The 23,464-nt window shown below is 42.7% G+C and overlaps 1 protein-coding gene across 1 annotated transcript in view; it reads left to right on the forward strand.

The window, feature by feature from the left end:
* Positions 1-23,464, forward strand: part of LOC131683826 (protein amalgam-like) — a 598,561-nt gene that overhangs the window by 489,106 nt on the left and 85,991 nt on the right. The window contains exon 5 of the mRNA XM_058966162.1: positions 11,800-12,057. Coding sequence (XP_058822145.1) covers positions 11,800-12,057 — 258 coding nt within the window. The remainder of the gene's footprint in view (positions 1-11,799; positions 12,058-23,464) is intronic.

A 23,464-nucleotide genomic window follows, 5' to 3' on the forward strand; every position in this document is an offset into this window, starting at 1 on the left:
AGTACCCAGCGGAAAAGAATCCTTTTAAGGGTCCCATCGTAGCTTTGCAGGAAGCTCATAATAATTTAAATTTATTTATTACTTATTGCTAGTAAAATGCATTTATCAATTGCTTTTATTTAAAAAAATGTTAACCAATTATAGCTAAAGGAATAAGCTCGAATGGTGGTGAACGAAGTTTATATTAAAAATTCTCCTATTTTATTTTTTAAAATTAGTTTCAATTTTGCTTGGAAACGAGTGCGACATGTTATTTGCTTTAAATCAGTAGGAAGCTGGTTGAATAACTTAGGTCCGATGAAAGAAATGCGTCTTTGACCAAGGTTCGTGGATACTCTGGAGTATAATAAATGATTGGCTTGTCTGGTGCTGTGAGCTCGAATTCCTGTCGTAAATTCTAGATTATTATGAGCAATAGTATTATGCAAAGCATTGTGGATGTACATTATTGTTTGGTAGTTAGTCAACCCAAGCAAAGGTAAAATGTTATGGGCATTATTATTGTATAACAAAATAGTAGGGTACATAAATGGTTTTTTATAAATAATTTTAAGACATCTGTTTTGAAGCGTTTGTAGCTTTTTCAGATTCGAAATACTGGCACGGCCCCACACAGATACAAGTTAGTTCAGCCAGGCACGTAGCCAGAGGAGGGGCTAGGGGGCTAAAGCCCCCCCCCCCCGAAAATTTTCAAAAATAAATTTAAGAAACAACATGTTTTTCGGTGACTCTTAAAAAAATTGAATCTTGTTTGGTTTCAACAAATTAATGCGAGAATTGTGAGGAAGATTGCTATTTCGAACCACCGAAGACAGCGGTCAGGATATCTACTCAGTATGCTGAGTGTGATAAAACAGTTCCCTTCATATTGTGTGACTCGTCGGAAGACAAACAAAACTGTTACTTTAATTCTTGCTGTGGGGATCTGTCGAATGATTGAGTCGCAGAAGCAAGAAGTAGTGCTCCAGCCAAATACGGAGGCTATTGACTTCAGGTCTTTTCGCATAAGATCGATCTTATGCGAAAAGACCTGAAGTCAATAGCCTCCGTATTTGTCTGGAGCAACATTAATGATGTGAAATATTTGCTGAAGGTGATTATGGAGGTTATGCTTACGAACATCGCCTTTAACGAGTTTAACCATGTCAGGCGTTCAGTGCTGATGCCATTTAACAAATTAGCCCAGGCGAAACCAGTCATTTTGCATAACAACTTGTAACATGTGGTTGATCCTCATATATATGGACGATGAGAAAATCAATGCTCGGCTACAAGATCTGATACCACTTACTTGCACCGTGGCTATTAAAAGATTCCTGTCACATTTGGAAAAAATGGTATTCATTATAAAGGACACATCTAGGAAGTATATTAAATGGTGTTTTTGTGGTGAAAATCTAGGTGAACAGACATATTTCCTCCAACCTGACCCTGCACGTAAAAACTGAATGCGATAGTCTCCAAAACCATTTCCTGAAAAACAAACATTTGCCAAATTTTGGCTGCTGTTCGGATAATATTGACGACAAAAACTGCGTCTAGTATCTCAAAATCAACGGTCGGCACCATCATTGAGGAAGTCGACACTCGTGACCCGTCAGAAATTCGCGAACATGGACATGGCAGTAACCACTATGATTATAAGGAAGTGTACGAGATAGAAATGAACACCACCGCGACACTGTTGGTTAGGAAAAATATTTCTCAGCCTAGTAAATAGTTCTCCACATGCAATCGCTAGTTGTTCGCACGAGATCTGTAGGACAACCATTTACGTTTTATCACTTTCATTGTTCACATCATGGAAATATATTGAAGACACAAGGCTTCATTTAGCTAATGCATTGAACCGAATAAAATAAACGAAACATAATAAAATTGCAGAAGTTTTATAGAAAAGTGAGCTCAAAAACTGTCCCAAAATGAGAACTTTATCGCTAGTGGTTGTGTCTAACAAAACTCAGATATTATGTTATATATTAGCCAGAATAAAGTTAGTTAAAGCATAAGCAGATTGAATTTCTGTAATAGGTTAGTGCACTGTACGCTTAGTAGAAACATCAGGCATCTCACTCAAGCGTGCTAGACAAAAACATTTCCGTTAGTTGATGACAATATAGTCGAGAAGACAGTTTTTGTTTTCGCGTCATTTTAATGCAATAGTATTTCTGTTGACACTCAATTTCATTTTAAGCGGAGAATGCGGTCCGTATTTAAACATTATTAGTCCGCAAAGTAGTGATATTTTAAACAATCGAACAATAAGCAAGAAAAATGCCAAAAAATAAACAAGCCAAAAAGTGGTAAAACAGCGGTTTTTCTGAGGTGTTCATCAACCCAAGAATTGTATACCGTCGTATATTACTAATGTTGTTCACATACAGAAACGTACATAGTAGCGGTAGGACTATCTGTTGTGATTTTATCCTTACTTTTCAACGGATGTCAATAGATGCTAAACCACATATTAGTCAATCAATCATAATAAACTTAATGTTGTAAGCAGCAGCATTTCTGTCTCTTTCGATGGTTTCCAATTAATGTCCATGTAAGTCTAAAAACGACGTGACGATACAGTGAACAAACATCAGTAGCCTATCACGGAGAGCGACTAAAATGTTGTAACTAGTTGAGTCTACAGTCAATAAATTGGGATTAATGTTTCGATTTCATGTTTTCGTTTTATTTGTGTTCGTTATGGAATAAAATGAGAGAGATGAGCAGAGATCACGAAGAAAAAGAGAGAAAAAATAATAAATAAATTGAAATCGACCCAAGAGCAGCTGTTCTATATTTTCTGGGCACTCAACTACAGAACAACAGAAATCATCAAAGAAAGTTGGCCTTACATCTACGTTACTCTTCGACAGAGGTGAAGTAAGTGCGATGTATACCCGTCCATATGTCGGAATAAAGAGATGCTGAAATTATTGAGCTTGTTCATATTTATAATATTTCTTTTTTTTTCAATCTAAAATTTTATTTGAAACGGCTCAATGCGTTAGCACAACTGATCCGTGGGTCTTTTAATTTTTTTTACAATAAGTAAAAATAAAAAAAATTCTAAGAATGTCGGTCTGCCAGATCTTGTTGACGCAGTTTGCTGCTGCGTGTTGAGATCTTTTTCCTTGGCGGTGAGGCCGCTTGGTGGTCATTCAGTCTGCCTTCTCTCACGTTATCGTTCCCGTCCATGTCGTCATCGGTACTGCTTTCTTCCTGTTCACGATCAGAGGTTCTTATTTGTTTCTCGTTCTTATGGGTCGCTGTTGTATATCCGTCTTCATCGGTATTTGCTTCTTTATTGGCGATGCTAGTTGCTGGTTTGGGAGCGGTTGTCGTGGTCGTTGTACCTGCATTATTGGGTAATTGGATCGTTGTTTTAGGTTTATCTGAAGGTATCGGTGGCTGCGTGTTAGAGTTGGCTGTAGTAGATGAGTTTTGACTAGTTGCTTCGGCGCATGTTTTTCCGTAGTAGGCTGTATAGTTACAGAATTGGCATGTTGGGGTCTGCCCGGGATATGTAATTAGCGTTGTTTGCTTATAGGTCACGCCATCCTTCAGTGATTTGCATTCGATAGTCATGTAAGAAGGTATTGGTTTAGTCACTCGCATTCTCACAATACGAACGCCATTGGGAATGCCGGAGAAAAAATTTCTCCAGGTGTCATTCGTAATAGATTCTACTTCTCCATATTGCGACATGATTTGTTTGATGAAATCCTCCTTCGTGCGCGGGGCCAAATCATGGATACGCACGTCCACCATGTCGTTTTCCATATGCACGGGGATCTTGATTCTGGTGTTATTAAATTCGACCTCGTGTTGCATGTTGTTCTTTGCAATAAAGTTTTCGGCCTGTGCTAAGCTTCTAAACGTGATCAAAACACAGTTTTTACGTGATGTAGCTGAATGTAGGTAACTTCAGCGAGATTAAGCTCCATTTTCACTTTAACTAATTGTTCCACTTCCTTAACTGTTCGTGTTATCCCGTAGCACAGGCACTTTTGCTTCATTTGGCAAGCTCATTTTACTCCGCAGCCGGGGGCAACGATACAATTTGTATGTGCACTGATATAGAACAATAGCTAGCTTGATTCACTGGTGCCTGTAGCCTGCTATAGCGTAGCAATTTTTTTTGCTTCTGCTTTTTGCGACATCAGAAGGTAGACCTTCTAGTTCTTTTGGTAATACATTTAACAAATTTCACGTACCGTCAAGTCCCCAGTTACCGTGCGTTTAGGTGGATTTGACGTGACTTCAAATCCTGTTTTTTAATCAAAATGAAAACCGCCCTCATAGTCACCGTAAAAATACCTATCTAAATACGTCACAATTTAGAAATAATATAAAACTATTACCAACAAAACGAGAATAAGTAGTTGAGGACATTTGTTTGGCACCAGTGCACGTTATATGATCAACTTACGGTGTATTTAAAATTTTGATTCAACTTTAGTTGGAATGTTTCAATAAAACGATGAAACGAAAGGATTTGGGATCTGGATCTCTCCGATGGATTTAGGGAGCTAGTTCTTTAAATTTCGTGATTTTGAAACTGCACGGTGAACGACACATGCACGGCGACTGGCGATTTGAAGGAAAATTAGAAGATATTAGTAATCAGTGTTTTCATTCGATTTGTAGACAATTTTCTTTAATCAATTAAATTGTGGGCAGTTTCCTTCAGTTGATTTAATCATGTAAATTTATATTTTGATCCTATTGATTACCAAAAATCCTTCCTAACTGGGGTTCTAATCTACCCGACCAAGGCTAGTCTTGAAAATAGTTTCATTTAAATAGAATATATCAAAAAATTGTGTTAGCATGATGCCTTGGAACTGGTAATACTCGCAGAACACCAGACAAAGAAAATAGAAGTTGAACCGTCTCTGCGCATCTACAAATCGCTTGCTAAATCAGAAGATTTTGTACGAATTTCGACATTCTCTTCGTTCGAACATTTTATGGATATTTTTCTACTCATTTCGGTTTAGCATCTTCTACGCCTTTTAAAGGTGTAGCTTGGAACACCTAGTGTTTTCCAGCACCGTCAAGCATTGTCATATTCGGTTAGCGCATAAATACTGTGAACTCTAGAGTATACTTTGTTGTAACGAGAGTAAGTACTATAACCTTTCTTGTGACAAGGAACATATTTTTAGGATTGTCTTTGATTTGGAATTGATTTCATTATGAACTTTTCAAAATTTAATTTAGTTTCTAGTGACTATATCAAATTGTCAGAATTAACCCTTGTGAAGGCAAGCTAAAATCCTAACATTAAAGGGCAAGCCGGGCCTCTCAGGCCCGTCTAAATTCAAGCTCCTTTTCGCCGTTCTCATATAGAAAGGTTATGCAATCGGTCGAAATTTCGACTTTTTAACCGAGACCCGCAGGGCCAAATCTCTTATACCATTCGACTCAGTTCGTCGAGATCGTAAAATGTCTGTATGTGTGTGTATGTATGTATGGATGTATGTATGTAACAAACAATCTCACCGATTTTTCTCTGAGGTGGCTGGGCCGATTTGTACAAATTTAGTCTCAAATGAAAGGTGCAGCCTTCCCATCGATCGCTATTGATTTTTTTATTGATCCGACTTTTGGTTCTGGAGTTACGTGTTGAAGAGTACAATCACACAGCAAATTTCCATAGAAACTGATACCACCATGATGTCCAAATGATGCAATATATATTAAAATATGTGCAACATTACTTGGCTTTGCATGTCTAGATCATTAATGACCCACCGAAGGCACTTCGAGCACATTGGCCAGCTATGGCGGTTCTTGATGCCCGGGGGAACTTACCAAGTTCCTAAGATAATGTCATACCTATTTCTCAGCAAATTCTTCACCGATTTTTACAAACTTGGTTTCATATGAAAAGTACAGCATTCTTATTGGCTGCTGTTGAATTTCTAATTTATCCCAGTTCCGGAATTACAGGATGATGAGTACGAACACGCAGCAAATCCCGATTTCAGCGTATAAGGCGATGGGTGTAAAAAGGTCAATTTTTTCCAAAAGGTGAGTACTCGAAAGATCACGTCGACTGTCGATTGGTTCTGAGCTCCATTTCGTTTGAACACGACCAATAAATGTTTCTGAGTTGCTATTAATTTCTACTGATGCATAACCGGAGTACATATTCATATTTTTCTGCATCAGATTCATCGTCGGAAGCAATATCATTCACATCTTCTTCCTCGCTTTGCAAATCAGTTTCGGAATCGTCTGCTGTTGAATTTGCTCAAATTTCTTCTATTATTTCAGATTCTTTGAGACGATTGAAAACATGGGCATATTGTCTTATAGCCATTTCAATTTTTTGTTGCTTTTAGATCCTACAATTTGAATAATTACGACAACTATAACACAAAGAATAGACAACAAAAATAGACAATAACGACAGAGGTAGGTTATGTTGTATCCAAATAATTGTCAAGTAGACCACAGTGGGTGAAATAAAAGTATTTACACAAAAAAATATGACACACATCATTATCGTATGCTACTTTTTCATTTCTTATAAAATAAATGTATAGAATTCGCTCAAACTTTCAAGATTTTTTTTCTTATAAGAAAAGGTAAAAAGATAAAATCAATCAAAACATGAAAAAAATTCCTGCTAATATGAAGATGAACTCATCAAAATGTTTTTTTTAGATAAATATTAATGTATGAAACCCGTGGTATTCCTAGTAAATATTGCATGCACATCGGGCCTGCCAGGCCCGGCTTGCCTTTTTGTGCATGTAAAAAATTCAAACATAGCTGCGCATCACTCCATAGATGAAAATTTCACAATTCTTTATTTTTGTTATAGATTTCAAAGCTACTTATCAAAATTTCCATGCCCAAACTTATACTGCATACACATTTTTTTGTAACTAAAAAATTGTAATGTGCCGGGCCTCTGAGACCCGGTTGCCTTTTTGAGGGTTAAAAGCTTTATGCAAATTTTTTTAAGCCCCTCCCGAAACAAAATCCTGGCTACGGGCCTGAGTTCAGCAATGAGTGGATGTGCGCATAATAAATTTTTAGAAGTACATGCTGGGGAACAAAAGAGCATACTTTACGCATAGCCCCACATAACGATGCAACTTTTCTCTCTATAGATGTTATATGCTCAATCCAGGAGCATATAACATCTATAGGTTTACGGTACTTAGTACGTTGATTTTATGAAATTATACTGTTATCAGTCATTTTGCGTTTCAGATAATTCTGGGGTCCTAGGAATAGAATTGGAGCGTTTTGCTCCGGTGGGGCGCATTATGCTTTTTTACTCTACCCTGTGTAAATGATCAGAATCAGAACAGATGCACAAAGCCACAACTCCCGTTCTTATAAGTAGTGTTCTGATGCATATCAAACTTACTGAAATAGCAATTCTCTTTCATTCGATAATGAGGATACAATTGGCTAGTCTGGCACAAGTTCCGGATAGGAGACACGAGCTAGTTGGTCGTGTTACTAGTTTCCATTTTTACCGGTTTGATTCACATAAATCTTGCACAATAGAACACGTTGCATGAAAGGCCAGACTGTTGGCAACATCTCTGAATTTTATTTAAAGGTTTGATGCATTGTCTACATTTTGAGGCAAAAATATGTGACGCGAAAAAACCGCCAGCTTACCCCAGCCCCGGGCTAAGTTGGTATGCATCGAGTAAGATGGCGGAATGTCAGAAAATAAGCAGTCAAGTGAAAATTCAATTACTTCTGGGGTCCTCGTTAAATGTGCTGATTGTCTTTTCAATAAAACTGAATATTATTCGACACTTGCCATTATATTCCAGTTTCAAAACCCCGGTATTTTGATTTTGACGCGTACTCCATATTTAAAATCAAATTTTCGAAATTCTTCAGGCGATTGGCCGGAGTAAATGTTCACAGCACTGGCGAGATGCAGAGGAAAAAGATTATCTTACTTTGGAGTGAATTCCAGAAATGAAAGCATTTGATGGCTATTTTTGCACTGTAAATAGTACCGCCAACTTTTGCCCCGCGTATTTTATTAAAAAGGATTTAAAAAATAACTTCCGTTTGTAGATATGTGTAACGGGTGCTCAATAAGAAATAAGAATGATTTCAATACCTTTCTATAATTAAAGTAAAGAGCGTATTTTTTTCTCTCCAAGAGAATTTCTCTCTGGACTCTCTAGAAATGCATAGCTTGTTTCTTGTTGTGCAAAATTTCCAAAAGGGAAAAATTTTGGACAAGACCAATTTTTTTTGTGCATACATACCTTACACATACCTTACATAAAGTATGGTTTTTTGTTTTAGTGTTACGGATTCTCCTCGTCAGTAACTAGCACCATCTGGGTGTCTAGTTAGACTATGTATCTAAACTAGTAGCACTAGTTAGACATTAAATTCCAAAAAGTCACACATCTTGCGTGAACACTAAACAACTGGCTTATACCGTGCACAAAAAAATTGGTCTTGTCCAAAACTTTTCCCTTTTGGGAATTTTGTATAGTTCCAGGCGTTTGGTACTTATACCAAAAGACAGTTTCGGTTCATATTCCTCGTCGGCAAACAGAACCTCTGTGCCTACTATCAAGACATCACACGGTATAAGCCAGTGGTTTAGTGTTCACGCAAGCCGTGTGACTTTTTGGAATTAAGTGTCTAACTAGTGCTAGTTTGGGTACTAGTTTAGATACATAGTCTAACTAGACACCCAGATGGTGCTAGTTACTGACGAGAATCCGAAACATTAAAACAAAAAACCATACTTTGTTTCTTTTTTGCTTGAGTGCTGTCAGTTCCATCGAGAATGGCGTCGAAACAGCAAGCACACCGCGAACATGTTGTACGGTTTTCCGAAACGCATGGTCATCGTGGAAAAAAGTGTACGGTAGACCATTTTCGAGACGAAAACGTGCCCGTAAATACAGTCTTCCGGATCCTGGCATCCCTGAGCGTAGCGGCCGTCCGGCGAAGATAATGACGAAGAAGAAGAAGAGTTGAAAAAACTGTTCGACAACAAGGGGGGAACGAGTTTGCGTTACGTCGGCCGAGAATATCGCTGCTCCCATACCTTGATTCACTGAACTCTCAAGATGGAGGACATCTGTCGGAAGAAGACTAGGTCCTCCGAGTACACGGACGAGCAGATAGCGATCGTAAAATCGCAGTGCCGATGGATGATGAAGAACTACCGCGGGACGTCGTTCTTGCTGGACGACTGAAGTTAATTTCCGTCCTCGAAGACCCACATTCCAGGAAATGACAGCTACTATTCCAGCGACAAGTCGGCCATACCCCCCGAAGTAAAATATAAACTTAAGGGACCATTCATACATTACGTAACGTAAACATTGCCAAAATTGACTCCCCCTTCCCCCCATGTAACAAATTGTCACAAATGTCTCCATCCCCCCTCTATTACGTAACAAATTTATTGAAATTTTTTTTTCGATGAAAACATGTTACTCCCCCTCCCTCTATGTCATAACTTGTCATATCCCCCCCTAAAAGCGTTACGTAATTTATAAATCGTCCCTAAGCGTAAATTTGAAAAAAAAACTTCAATCAATCAACAAGTGTACCGGGAGGAGTTTCTTGAGAAAATTCTTCTGCCGTTCATGCATCATATGGATGGGAAGTAGGTCCTCTGGTCGGACATGGCGTCTTCCCATTACGCCAAAAAGACGCTGTAATGTCTTCAGCATAAAAAGATGCCGTACGTGTCGAAAGAAAGGATCCCGACCAACTTGCCCTAGAGCAGTCCCATTGAGGATTTTTTCGACTCCATCAGTACCGTAGTGTAAAAAAATAAAAGGCGGGCCAACGATACGAAGCAGTTGACCACCAGGATCTGAAATTGTATCAGGAAGATGGACGTCATCCAAGTAACCAATAAGCATTATAAAGTAGCCTAATATCTGCTTTAGATCGACATATAGGGCGGTTTTAAAAAGCCGTGTAGCTCTAAATACTGTTATAATGCTGGTATTATGCCAGAAAAGGCGAAATATAGTGCTATTACTGTGTAGAGATTGACAGCTCGTTATTGCAGTACTAATGCTATTATATAGCACTAGCGTACAAATGTCAAATTTGAAAGCACAATATTGGCACTACTAATACTCTTAGAAAGCTTCATTTGGCTGTCAATAACCGCCACGGTTTTAAAACCATTTCATACGTTTCCTTTCGGTATGATGAGCAAAAATGAAAAATGACTATCTTCTCATGGATTGTAATGAATATCCTTAATGGGTTTTCGCTATCACATGATATGAGTGTTTTACGGAAATTACCTTTAGTAAGTCTTGAGCTGAGCTACCTTGCCTCGTCCTTCATGGTAAGCGCGTTGCGTTTGCTACCTGGATTATATTGCATATATTCGATTCAAATGAAATATGCCGAATATAATCTTCAAAAAGAGTTGCATAACGAATAAACCCACAGCATTACAATCGCATTATATTAGCTTTCTATTTGCTCTATAATGGCACTAAATGCACATGTAAAGCTTACATGCTTTAAAGATCCTTGCAGCAAGCGATAATGCTATATTTAGGCTGCGCATTTATGCATTATTGATGCTAATATAGAGCTTTATTGCATTGTTAATGGTGTAACTCCAATGCAACATTAGTGCAAATGTATAACGAATGCTCATGGTTACTTGGGCAGTGCCGTTCAGCGCTCTTGTGACAGCATCGCGACTAAGTTGCGTCGTACGGCTGACCAGGGCCCCTTCTCCCATATTCGTTGATCTTTTTTGAAGAATAAACATTTTGTTTTTAATAAAAACTACTGAATTCGTTGAAAAAATTTGTCTTTGTTTTTTAACTACATGACTGAAAAATTCTCATTTTTATTGAGCACCCGTTAATTACTATATGACGAAAAGATTAAAAATCACCTTAAATAACACAAAATGTTTAAAATTAAGAAAATTTAGAAAGTATCGCCCACAACTTCTACAAAATAAAATGTTTTGCAATAAAAAAAATTGGAAAAAGTGTTTCACATTACTTGAGGTACTCAACAAGAGGCAGCGCTACATGTCTAATAGAAACGGAGAAAAGAGAATTCCGCCACCTTACCACAACCGCTAACTATCCCCGAGCTCCTTTACTCAAGAGCTGGATTCTGATAGAATCTCAACAAACATTATGACGGAGCCCGGCATAGTAATCTAATGATACCCTTTGTATGATCAGGGATGTAGTGTGAGGGAAGTAATTTTTAGTAATATTATTATAGGAAGACATTTGTCTCCAAAATGTTAATTAAATTCAATGAAGTATATGGCGAAAAGGTAAATTCCACGTAATAAAACTTTGAAGAAGTGAATAATGAATAGCTAATAAGGGTGGGAACTCATTTATATCAACTATTCAAATTTTAAAGTTGATGTACTATTCTAATATGTACTATGAATTCATTCTATTTAATATTCATTAGTTAAACTCTGAACAATCTTGTTTCATCTAGCGAAGATTCACACATCATATATTATCCCTCATGTCGTTCTAATAAGTATTGAGGGTGTTTTTACCGCAAAAAATCCAATTGGGGCAATCCAAAATGTCATTTGGTTAAAAAATATTCATTATCAGATATATTGTTTCTATACAACGAGTTTGATTGCCTTAGTGTATATTACACTGCCACCTTCGCTGCACAGATTGCGACGTGAACAAAGAGCAAATATGCAATATAAAACCTGATAAAAATCACCATTATTTATGTCCTACTATCCCGTACGACGTACAAAAATCGTGCTAAGCAACCTATTTTTCTTTCTCTTTTTCTCCTCCACAGTTTCCCGGGCGAAGATCCTCGGCAACTCGGAGCTGTTCATCAAAAGCGGAAGCGATATCAACCTGACGTGCGTTGCGCTTCAGTCACCGGCGCCGCCCTCCTTCATCTACTGGTACAAGGGTGGTCGCGTGGTTAATTACTCGCAACGGGGCGGCATCAGCGTGCTAACGGAGCGGCAAACCAAGACGAGCAAATTGGTCATTGCACGTGCGATGCCAACAGACTCGGGCAACTATACGTGTTCGCCCAGCAGTTCCGGTAAGTTTCGTCGGCGTAGCTACAGAACACTGCATTACGATTGCCACTCAGAGTCACTATGGTCGAGTCAAACTTCTGAGGCGTTCTGAGAGATAACGGAGGAGATTGCGAAACGTACATCTGCGGTAATCCTAATTTAGTATTCCGCATCTATTATTCCGCCAGAGAAATTTCATTGTGGTCTTCTCGACGGTGACTGTCGATGCATGCGATCCGTGTCGCGGGTCACCACGAGAGTCCTTTGGGATAACGCTTCGAGTGATGGCGTCACCGTACGTTCGATATTGAAAGCAACAGAAGAGATTATTGGCTATTTACTTTGTTCGGTTGTTGCTTTATGGTTTATTTTATGAGTGAAACGCTCATTTCAAAAGTTTTTATAGCTTCAATTTTCAATCTGCCCATCTTATATAACACTGGTGAGGGATTCTATGAGAAACCGGCCGAACGCAAAATATGACCATCGCCGATTCGAACGAAACTTTGCATTTGTATTTGGTTTATGAATCTATATGATTTATTTTAACAATTGCAATATTTTGATACAAGAGCAATTTTTCAAAAAGGCGTAGACGTTTCTACGTGCATCAATTTTTAAATTTTTTGGTCAATTACTCTATTTTATACAGCAAAACTACCTGAGAACGAGTTACAGGGAATGAATATTTCTATACAAAAAAGTGTACACTGGAAAAAATGTTGTGTCATTTTGCACAAAAACAAAAATTGGCATTAAAAATTTAAATTGCAATAAAACCCATGTTTTTAATGTTTTATATTTGTTCAGCAAAAACGTAAAGAAAAAAGAAATATTTTCAATGTGATTGCAAAATTAAAAACTTATCGGTAAAACAGTTTCTCTAACAATAACTTTATATATGATTTTAATTTTCATTCTCATTAACATACAAAATTATAATTTTATTACAGGATACAATTCAAAGTATCATCATAAATCAAAATGCATTTAACAAAAATCTTCGAAAATGTGATAGTTTTCGAGATATTTGGAATTTTGCTCCCTTTATTCCCTTTTTTAAAGTTATTCGCATTACCCCATCATAAAATGTCAACAATCTAATGTTTATCGTTTTGAAGACGTAAAAGAAACTTACCTAGTGTATTTGAATCATGAAGAAGGTTTCAATCAAAAAGTTTTCCTAAAAACAACTTTTGACATATTTTCCAAAAATTCATGCTTTTTTGCAGTCAAAAATGCAATTTTCTATTTGAATATGATTGTAAACGCCATTCTAAATCGAAATGCTCATATCAAAAAATATTCTCTAACGAAGTAGTTCTCGAGATATTTTAAATTTTGTTTTAACAACACATTCATTTTGTTTTAATATGACCTTTTCATAAGTTATTCGCGTTTCTCCAACAACAACATTAGGTTTTTCAAATGGCCCAGGATATTTCATGTAACTTTCCCATTGACATCAAGGCGATATTGTAAACCATTTCAAAGCTATATGAAAACAATCAAAATATTATTCCACCATAGATTCTAATGGTTGAACCATATAGGTTTCATGACGACTTTCTACCTTCTACTTTCTATATTGATATTTTATATTTTTCCTGAATTTCTCATGTATGATGTATATTCAAAATTGTATGATCCCTGGATAAGAACACGATTTTTAACATGAGTTTAAACGTAGCAAAGTCCGGACTTTTTAATGATTTTCATTTCCTAAACCACCATTGCTCTGTTCACTTCAAATGCATGTTGGTCTTTAATTTTGATCCGATTTTAGCACAACTAGTTTCATTGTGTAGAGGAACGAAATAAATTGGTTAGGGAATAAAATACATTTGGTAAATTTGCTTGGAACTATGACTTTTTAGTTTAAATAGGTTTGGGGTGGTCAGATCAAAAATACTTTTTTCACTAATGTATTCTGTACAAATTTCGGAATCATTTCGGAACGGTCACATAGCATACATTCTATGGTAAATAACCTCCACGTTTCAAATTTAATGGTCTCGTTCTGCGCCTAGGTGCGCAAAAAGATTTAAGGAGATTTTGAAGCTTTGTTGCTCATATGGAGGCGCATGGTGTTTTGTGTAAAATAATTAGACAATCTACAGTAAACCAACACGTTATACAATGGATTTAAAGTAGGTGTTCTTCATTTTTTATGATATTGCTGACATTGGTGAACAGTAACGGAAAATCTGTCATGAAAATGGGATCATAGTTATAAGAAAGGTCCAATGACACTGTATGGAAAAATGCATTTAATATTTTACGATTTTTGACATCAAAAATGAGCTCAGCACCTCAAAATTAGCTTAAATTGTGATTTTCAGCCAAATTAGGTAACATTTGAGGTTTTGTCCGACTTTTGTTTGAAGACCCGCCACTGTGCGGCGTTCCAGATATGCTCGTCGTGGGACATCTCTTCAACGATATTGTCCACTGTCATACCAGGCAGACCCCTACGAACTTCTTCGAACCTAGGCCATTCGAAGACCACGTGTTCCGGTGTGTCTTGCACGTTCACACACTCCGGGTAAAGGGGTGAAGAACCATGTCCAAACCGATGCAAGTACTTCCGGAAGCAATTTCTTGTACGGACAAAAACTGAGTCAAATTGAAATTCACCTCTCCATACTTCCTATGCATCCAAGCCGACATATTTGGGATGAGGTGGTGGGTCCACCTCCCTTTCTCCGCGTTGTCCCACTCTTGTCGCTATTTAGCTAGCGAGTCAACTCGGACAAGCCCCTTGTATTACGTGCATTTCTTTGCTGGTAGCATTCCAAGACCTCAGCCAGAGTGATGCAGATGGGGATAATTACGGCGATAATGTATACTGCTTCCGACGATATTGTTCTGCAAGCACCCGCGACCGTACGGCCATCAGCCGGAAGGTCCTGTTCAGCTTGTCACTGTTCCGCTTGGTTTTCAGTGCAGCACTCCAGGCAGGATCCCCACATCGGAGTAACGATGACAAAACAGTAGATAGCAGACGTGTCGTGCTGCTTCTCGTTTAAGTTTGGCATGATTCTTGCTATTGCGTTCGTTGCCTTCGCCGACCTTTCGCAGGCGTAGTTGACGTGATTGTTGATGCTCAACCGGTCGTCGATTATCACTCCCAATTGCTTCAGTGCACGCTTCGATGCAATCACTTGCCCTCCGACGTCGATCTGCATCCACTGCACCGCTGTGCAGTTGCTGACCAATAACACTTCCGTCTTGTGGTGAGCTATTTGCAGCTGTACCCCGTTCATCCAGCCCTTAATCACGTCCATTGTCTCCATCACCGACACCTCCACTTCTTCAAGTGATTTTCCCTTTCTTGGGCAGCCGAAGTGTTAAGACCCCATCGTACATCCCGTTCCAAAGTGTTCGACCTAGAAAGTAGGGGTTGCCCACTACTCGGGTTCTGATTGCCCGGCGAACCCTTCTTTTCAGGGCGGCCTAGGTGCCTTTACAGAATTTCGAATTTTCGTAACAACAAAAAAAGTAAACAACTAAATAAATTACTTTTACCGTGTACTTTTCTTCAACACTTCACTGGTCGTTTGTTACGGGAAGGCGGACGGTTGCTTCCGACCAGCCGGGACTACAACGGCTGCGTTCTCCTGTGGTCGTTGGCTGCGCCAGCAGCGGTCCTTAACAATTAGCTAAGGAGGTGAGCTTTGCTCCTTTGTCGGAACCTCCCTAGCGACGGTGGTGACGAATCACCGGATTCTTTGCTCCCCGCAAAGAATCCCGGAAGACACCGCAGTGTTCTTCCTAGAGGGAGCCGCTGTCCACCCTGCTTCGCCCTCCTTGGCTATTAACTGGGAAGGAGAGCAAGTCTCGTTCGGCTTATCTCTCCCAGCGAGGGCGGAATGGCGCGTCCGGATCCTTTGCGGTTAGCCGGGAAAGCGAAATAATTAACTCCCCCCGACGGCTATCCAGCACCATATACAATATGAGTGCCCAAACCACACACGCGCACTTCACACAATTGCTGTTGTGGCTGTTAACTGTCCCGGAACGGTTTATCGAGGACGTGTTGCATATACCATGGTCTGTCACTAACTCCTTTTTAACGATGGCTGACTTCTTCACTCTACCAAAACAAACACCAAAAAATATACCGCCGCATAGCTGTCATAGCTATGTGTCGCATAACCAGCACACTTATTGCAGCAAGAGGAGAGCGGTGGCCTAAATAAACCCTATGTTACGTATATACAAATGTTTAACAAAAAATACTACAAATATATGAACTAACAAAATCGTTCAAAAACAAAATTATAAACATATAAATTTTAGGTAAAGAGTGAACGATCATATGGAACAGTGGTGAGCATAATTTACGTAAACAATACACTCTACAGAGAGAGTATGCACAATTAGGTATATTTCCACCCAGTGCTAAATTGTTACCCTTTTTTTACAATGGAGAAGACCTTTACGTCCTAGCCCAGTACACGTGCTATTGGTAGGGTCCAATCTACCACACGGGGTGGACTGGGGGCGTGTCGGGCTCGAATGGTGACCAGCCATTAATACCGACTAAACTCCATTGGGCTCCGCCATCATTCCTCCCAGGAACTACCTCTCGGTATTACTTCTGGGGGGATGGCTGTACTAAATGTACTCATTCACTCTCACTCACGCGTTCATACATCCTGTATGAGGCTTACTTGGGTGCTCTCTCAATCGCACTTTGATTCACTCTCTAACACTCCCACATGAGGCTGACTTTTGTGCTCACCTTTTTCGTTCCTTGCGAGGCTGACTTGTGTGCTCACCTTACCCATTCCTTGCTAGGCTTACTTTTGTGCTCGCCCCACCCATACCATGTGAGGCTGACTTGGGTGCTCACCCTATCACCTGATTCACTCTCAATCGTGCCACTCTATTGTACCTTTGTCACTCCCCCTGGCATCCCATGTGGGACATTTTTCTTAGGCCCCACTTCTGACATACCATGCGAGGCTGACTTGTGTGCTCACCTTTTTCATTCCTTGCTAGGCTGACTTTTGTGCTAGCCTCTACCATACCATGTGAGGCTGACTTTTGTGCTCACCCTTAACATGCCGTGTGAGACTGACTTGGATGCTCACCCTTTCACTCCTCTGCCACGCCATGAGGTATCGATAGCTAAGTCCCAACATACTACGCTACGACCCTCCCGTCTTGGCATGAGGCAGTCCACTTATACGCTTATACACTCACTCTTCTGTCTTGCTTCGGGGTGGCTGGGTTTACCCCTTACGCGGTTGCCATTCGCTGCGCCAAACCTGCCTCGGCATGAACAGACCATTCACTCCCTTTTTTTCGCTTGGCCTTTTTCGCTCCAGCTAACCAATCACTAGTTAGCCGTGCCCGTCGTCTGTTGCTCGGTTCGCCAGATTACCTGTAGCCTACTGGCAATCTGGATGGTAGCAGCCGAGACTGCGTTCCACTTCTCCACCGTTTGACACATCCGCTGGATAAGGGTATCCGGGGTTGTGTCCCAGCCACAGACGTCAAGCATTGCTCTTCTTTCGACGTCGAACCGATGACATACGAACAGTATGTGTTCGGCAGTTTCATCTACACCTGGGCAGTCCGGGCAGACTGGCACCTCCGCGTGTCCGAACCTGTGGAGGTACTGACGGAAACAGCCATGGCCTGACAGGAATTGTGTCAGGTGGAAGTGAACTTCCCCATGGGGTTTTCCCATCCAGCTCGATATGCTAGGTATCAGCCGGTGGGTCCACTTACCTTTCGAGGAGTTGTCCCACTCATGCTGCCATCTGGCGACCGAGGTCACCCTGGTGCGCTCGCGGGCTCCCCTATTTCCACGTAGCTCAAAGCACTCCTCATCTTCCCGAATGACCAGCCCGACTGGCATCATGCTCGCTATCACGCAGGATTCATCGTGTGATACCGTGCGGTAGGCAGATATCACTCTGAGGCACATCACGCGGTAGGTGCTCTCCAGTTTCTGTAGGTAACTGGTTACCCTCAGTGCTCTTGACCATGAAGAGCCGCCGTACCTGAGGATAGATACGGCAACGCCTGCCAGTAACCTACGTCTACTGGAGCACACCTTTGAGCTGTTGGACATCATTCTCGATAGAGCCGCAACAGCAGTCGACGCTCTCTTGCATGTATAGTCGACATGGCTGCCGAAGGTCAGCTTGTCGTCTATAATGACTCCGAGAGACTTCAGACTTCGCTGTGAAGTGATCGCGACTTCTCCCACATGGATAACTGTATGTTGTGCCGACTTGCGGTTGTTGACGATAACTACCTCCGTCTTATGATGAGCGAGCTCCAGGCCTCTCGCGCTCATCCATTCCTCCACCGTGCTAATCGCGTATTCTGCGGTTAGTTCTACCTCAGGAATTGACTCCCCGTAGACCTCCAAGGTTACGTCGTCAGCAAAGCCGACGATCTTGACTCCAGGAGGGAACTTCAGTCTCAGAACCCCGTCATACATGAGGTTCCATAGCACCGGGCCTAGGATCGAGCCCTGCGGGACTCCGGCGGTAATCGGAACCCTTTTCTGACCGGCATCGGTCTCGTATAGCAGTACGCGGTTTTGGAAGTAACTTTCCAAGATCCGGTACAGACCCACCGGTAGGCTAAGCCGGTGTAACGAGAGCGCGATGGCATCCCAGCTTGCACTGTTGAATGCGTTCTTCACGTCAAGTGTCACTAACGCATAGTATCGAATACCTCGCCTTTTCCGTTGGATCGCTATCTCGGCAGTATTTATCACTGAGTTGAGAGCGTCCACTGTGGACTTACCCTTCCGAAAGCCAAACTGGTTGCTTGACAGACCGTCCGTACCTTCCGCGTACGGGGTGAGCCTGTTGAGGATGATCCTCTCAAGCAGTTTGCCAGTCGTGTCGATCAGACAGATTGGTCTGTACGCCGATGGGTCGCCTGGCGGCTTCCCGGGCTTCGGCAACAACACCAATTTCTGCCTTTTCCATCTATCGGGGAAACGGCACTCGTCAAGGCATCTCTGTATAGCTAGCCTGAACATGTTCGGGTTCGCTATGATCGCTGCCTTGAGAGCGTTGTTTGGAACTCCATCCGGCCCTGGAGCTTTGTTCATTGCTAGGGATTTAGCCACTGCGAGTAGTTCTTCATTCGTCACTGGAGCCACCATTTCGACCGTGCCTGCACTGTCTCGTAGTGCAGGTGGCCAGGGGCTTGTGGCTCGAGACGGGAAGAGTACTTCGATAATCGTTGCCAACCGGTCCGGAAACCGTTCTGGGGGTGAGGAGCCCCCTTTGGTCTTGGCCATCACAATCCGGTAGGCGTCACCCCACGGATTCGCGTTGGCACTCTCTCACAGGTTGTCGAAACACACTCTCTTGCTGCTTTTAATAGCCTTGTTAAGAGCCAATTTCGCAGCTCGAAACACTTCACGGCGGTTCTCTCTTGCATCCTCGGTGCAAGCTCTTTGCATCCTACGTCCAGCTCTGAGGCAGGCTGACCGTAGAGCTGCAATCTCGGCACTCCACCAGTATACCGGGCATCTACCGTTTCTTGGCAGTGTTTTTCTCGGCATAGTGGCGTCGCACGCGCGTGATAGAACAGCTACCAGCGCATCCCCGCTTAGACTGTCGGTGTTGGCCTCCAGTCCCAGGGCCGCGGTGAAAGCTTCGCTGTCGAAGTGATTGGACTTCCACCCGCGTACCTGACAGGGATCTCCCGCCCTCGGATGCTGCACACCATAGTTGATCTTAAAGCGGATTGCTAAATGATCGCTATGGGTGTAGCCTTCGTCTACCCTCCATTCCATGCCTGGAGCCAGACTCGGGCTGACAAATATTAGGTCAATGCACGCCTCCACTCCGTTTCTACGGAATGTACTAGCGGAGCCATTATTAGCTAGCACAGTATCGAGTTTCGCAAGCGCTTCCATTAGCGCTTGACCCCTGCTATTTGTACAGCGGCTGCCCCACTCCACTGCCCAAGCGTTAAAGTCTCCCGCTATGACTACCGGTTTCCGGCCCACTAGGTCCGACGAGAGCCTGTCGATCATCTGGTAGAACTGTTCTATTGGCCACCTTGGTGGGGTGTAGCAGCTGCAATAGAACGCACCATTGATCTTGGCAATCGCCACACCCTCGGCGGAGGAGTGTATTACCTCTTGAACCGGGAACCGTCCCGTTGTACAGATTGCCACCACTCCAGACCCGTCCGACACCCAATTGCCGTTGCCGGCAGGGATGCGGTACGGGTCTGATAAGAGGGCGACATCTGTCCTCGACTCCGAGACCGACTGCCACAGCAGCTGTTGGGCTGCTGCACAATGGTTAAGATTTAGCTGTGTGACGTTCACGGCTTCTTCTTATTTAACTCACCGAAGGGACACGAAGGTCCGCCCATAGCATGTTTATGGGCTTGCTTCTTAGCGGTGCAGATAAGGCACTTATGTGCCTTAGTGCAACCCCGCTCTTTATGTCCCTCCTCGCCGCAGCGACGACATAGTTTGCTCCTATCTATGCCCTTGCACTCGTAGGCTTTGTGGCCGGACTCAAGGCACCGATAGCACCTATCCACTGAAGGCGGCTAGGGTATGCTAATAGGGCATACCGACCAGCCGATCTTCAGCTTCCCTTTCTCGGTTACCTTTTTGGCATCCGCCTTCAGTAGCCTGAGGTAGGCTACTTGGGTGCCAGAGGGTCCATCTCTCAATCCCACAGAGGCCCGCTCGATTGTGACGTCGCAATGTTCCTTAACGGCTGCGACGACGTCTTCTGCGGTCGTGACGGGTTACAAATGGAACCCTGAGGAACACCCGCTGTGACTCGCATTGACTTAACTTCCTTTCGTTTGTCTCGTACAGCAGCACTCTGCTCTGTATGTAGCTCTGCAGGATCTGGCATAGATAGTCGGGAACTTTAATTCTGTGCAGCGCTGCTGCGATGGCTTTCCAGCTAGCGCTGTTGAATGCATTCTTCACATCTATCGGGAGCACAGTGCCGCATCGATCTCATCTTCGCTTCTACTTAGATGCCTTCTCATCACTCTCGAGCGCTATCGATGCTCCTTTACGGAATCCGAACCGTATCTTGGACAGTCCACGCTCACCCTCCGTGCATTTCGTTAAGCGTTTAAGGAAAATTCTTTCCACTAGTTTACCGAGTGTATCCAGCAGACACATGGGACTATACGAGGCTGGATTACTCGTTGGCTTTCCTGGCTTCAGCAGCAACACCAGCTTCTGTACCTTCCACTTTTCGGGGGAGTTGCCTTCATTTAAACACTTCTGCAACACCATCCTGAACATGTCCGGATATGCCGCGGTAGCAGCTTTCAGCACCACGTTTTGTATTTCATCCGCGTCGAGGACTTTCTTTGATTTCAAGCGATTCGACGCTTCTGCGAGCTCATCGTTAGTTACTTGCCGATCGTCCATGGTTGCTCCTTCTTCTTTGCCGCACGGTGTCGGTGGCCAGACAGTGGGATCATTCTTGGGGAAAAGACCCTCGACGACCTTCAGTTTTCCCGGGCACATTTAGACTGCAGTCGTCGAGCCCTTCGTTTTTGCCATCACGGTTCGGTACGCGTCGCCCCATGAATTGGCGTTATTTCTCGGCAAAGCTCCTTGTGGCAATCTGACTTGCTATGTTTGATCTCCCGTCATTAAAGCGGCTCTAGCTTCCCGAAACGCTGCTTTGCGCTCCACTCTATCTGGCTCCGATATTGCTCTCTGAACCCGCCATCTGGCTCTGAGACAAGCAGCGCTTACCGTACTAAGCGCCTCGTGCCACCAGTAAGCTGGATACCGTCTATTGCGTCCTCAGCCAGAGTGATGCAAATAGAAATCATCCAGGCAATTACGCATAACGCCTCCGACGATATCGTTCTATACGCACTCGCGACACGAACAGCCATTAGGCGAAACGTGTTTGTAAACTTCTTCCGATTCCGCTTTGAGCCGAGCTCAGCAGCCCAGATCGGTACGCTATACCTCAGTATTGAGGATGTGACACCCGCCAGGAGACGTCTCGTGCTGCCTCTTGTTTCTCCGTTATTTGGCATGATCCTTGCGTTAGTTGTCCTCGCAGTCTTCTCACAAACAGAGTCGACATGGCTGTTGTAATTTAACCGATTGTCGACCATCATACCCAGGTGCTTCAGCGCACGCATTGATTATACTACCTCGGTTTTGTGGTGAGCCAGGTCCAACTTGAAGTCAGCCATTCAGGTTTTCAATATGCCTATTGTCTCTACCGTCAACATCTTCATCTCCTCAAGGGTCTAGCCTGTTACTGTCAGGACAACGTCATCTGCAAAGCCGAGGATCTCAACTACCATGGACAGTTCCAGTGTTAACACTCCTTTGTATATTATGTTCCAGAGCGTTCGTTGGGCCGAGTATGGATCTCTTAGGTACTCCCGCAGTGACCTTAATCGACCTCTGCCCCATGTTCGCTTCGTAGACCAGTGCTGGGTTCTGGAAGTAACTTTTCATAACTTTACAGAGATAGTCCGGAACAGCATTCCGTGCAGCGCTACGGCGATCGCCCCCAGTTAGCGCTGTTGAACGCATTACTACGGCGCAGTAACGACTGTGCGGATGGCGTCCATCTTCGATATCCCTTTCTAGAACCCGAACTGTCTGTGCGATATTTCGTTCTTACTTTCAGCGTAAGTGTTCACAACCTGTTGAGGATGACCCTTTCCAGGAGCTTACCAAGAGTATCCAGCAGGCATATAGGCTGATACGATGCTGGATCTCCTGGATCTCGTTGTCGAAAACTCCATTGTCACCAGCATTTCCACCGTCTGTATCAACATACGGTGTAGGTGGCCATGCGGTTGGGTCGTGCTTCGGAAACAGACCCCACAATAATTTTCAGTTTATCAGTGCATATTTCATAGTTAGACCCTTGATATTGGCCACCACGACACGGTAAGCGTTGGTCTAGGGGTTTGAGTCTATCTATCTGCACAGCTCCTTGTAGCAGGTGGACTTCCTTAACACTATCTCGCGTTTAAAAGCGGCGCTGGCCATCCGGAATGTTACCTTACGTTCTTCTCTGGCTGTCTCAGGTCTTGCTCTCTGAACGCGTCTTCTGGCTTTTAGCCAGGCAGCTCGGAGGATGCTGAGCCTTTCATTCCACCAGTACGCCGGTAGTTCCTCGACTCCATTTTCCTCAGCATTGTTACATCACATGCCCTCACTACAGCAGGACTGCAGAATGTTTTGTCGATGATGGATTCTCCATCGTTTTTACGGAATGTGGTAGCGGAACCTTCGTTTCACAGTCTCACATGCAGCTTCGCCAAGGTTTCCAATAAGTATTAACCTCTTACGTTGATCAGCCTGCTGCCCCACTCCACGGCCCAAGCATTAAAGTCTCCTCCAAATACAACCGACGTTCGTCCTACTAACGAGTCGGTTAGTGCATCCGGCATCCGATTGTACTGCTCTTGTCC

Source organism: Topomyia yanbarensis, chromosome 2 (assembly GCF_030247195.1).
Source record: "Topomyia yanbarensis strain Yona2022 chromosome 2, ASM3024719v1, whole genome shotgun sequence".
In the NCBI taxonomy this organism is placed as follows: Eukaryota; Metazoa; Arthropoda; class Insecta; order Diptera; family Culicidae; genus Topomyia; species Topomyia yanbarensis.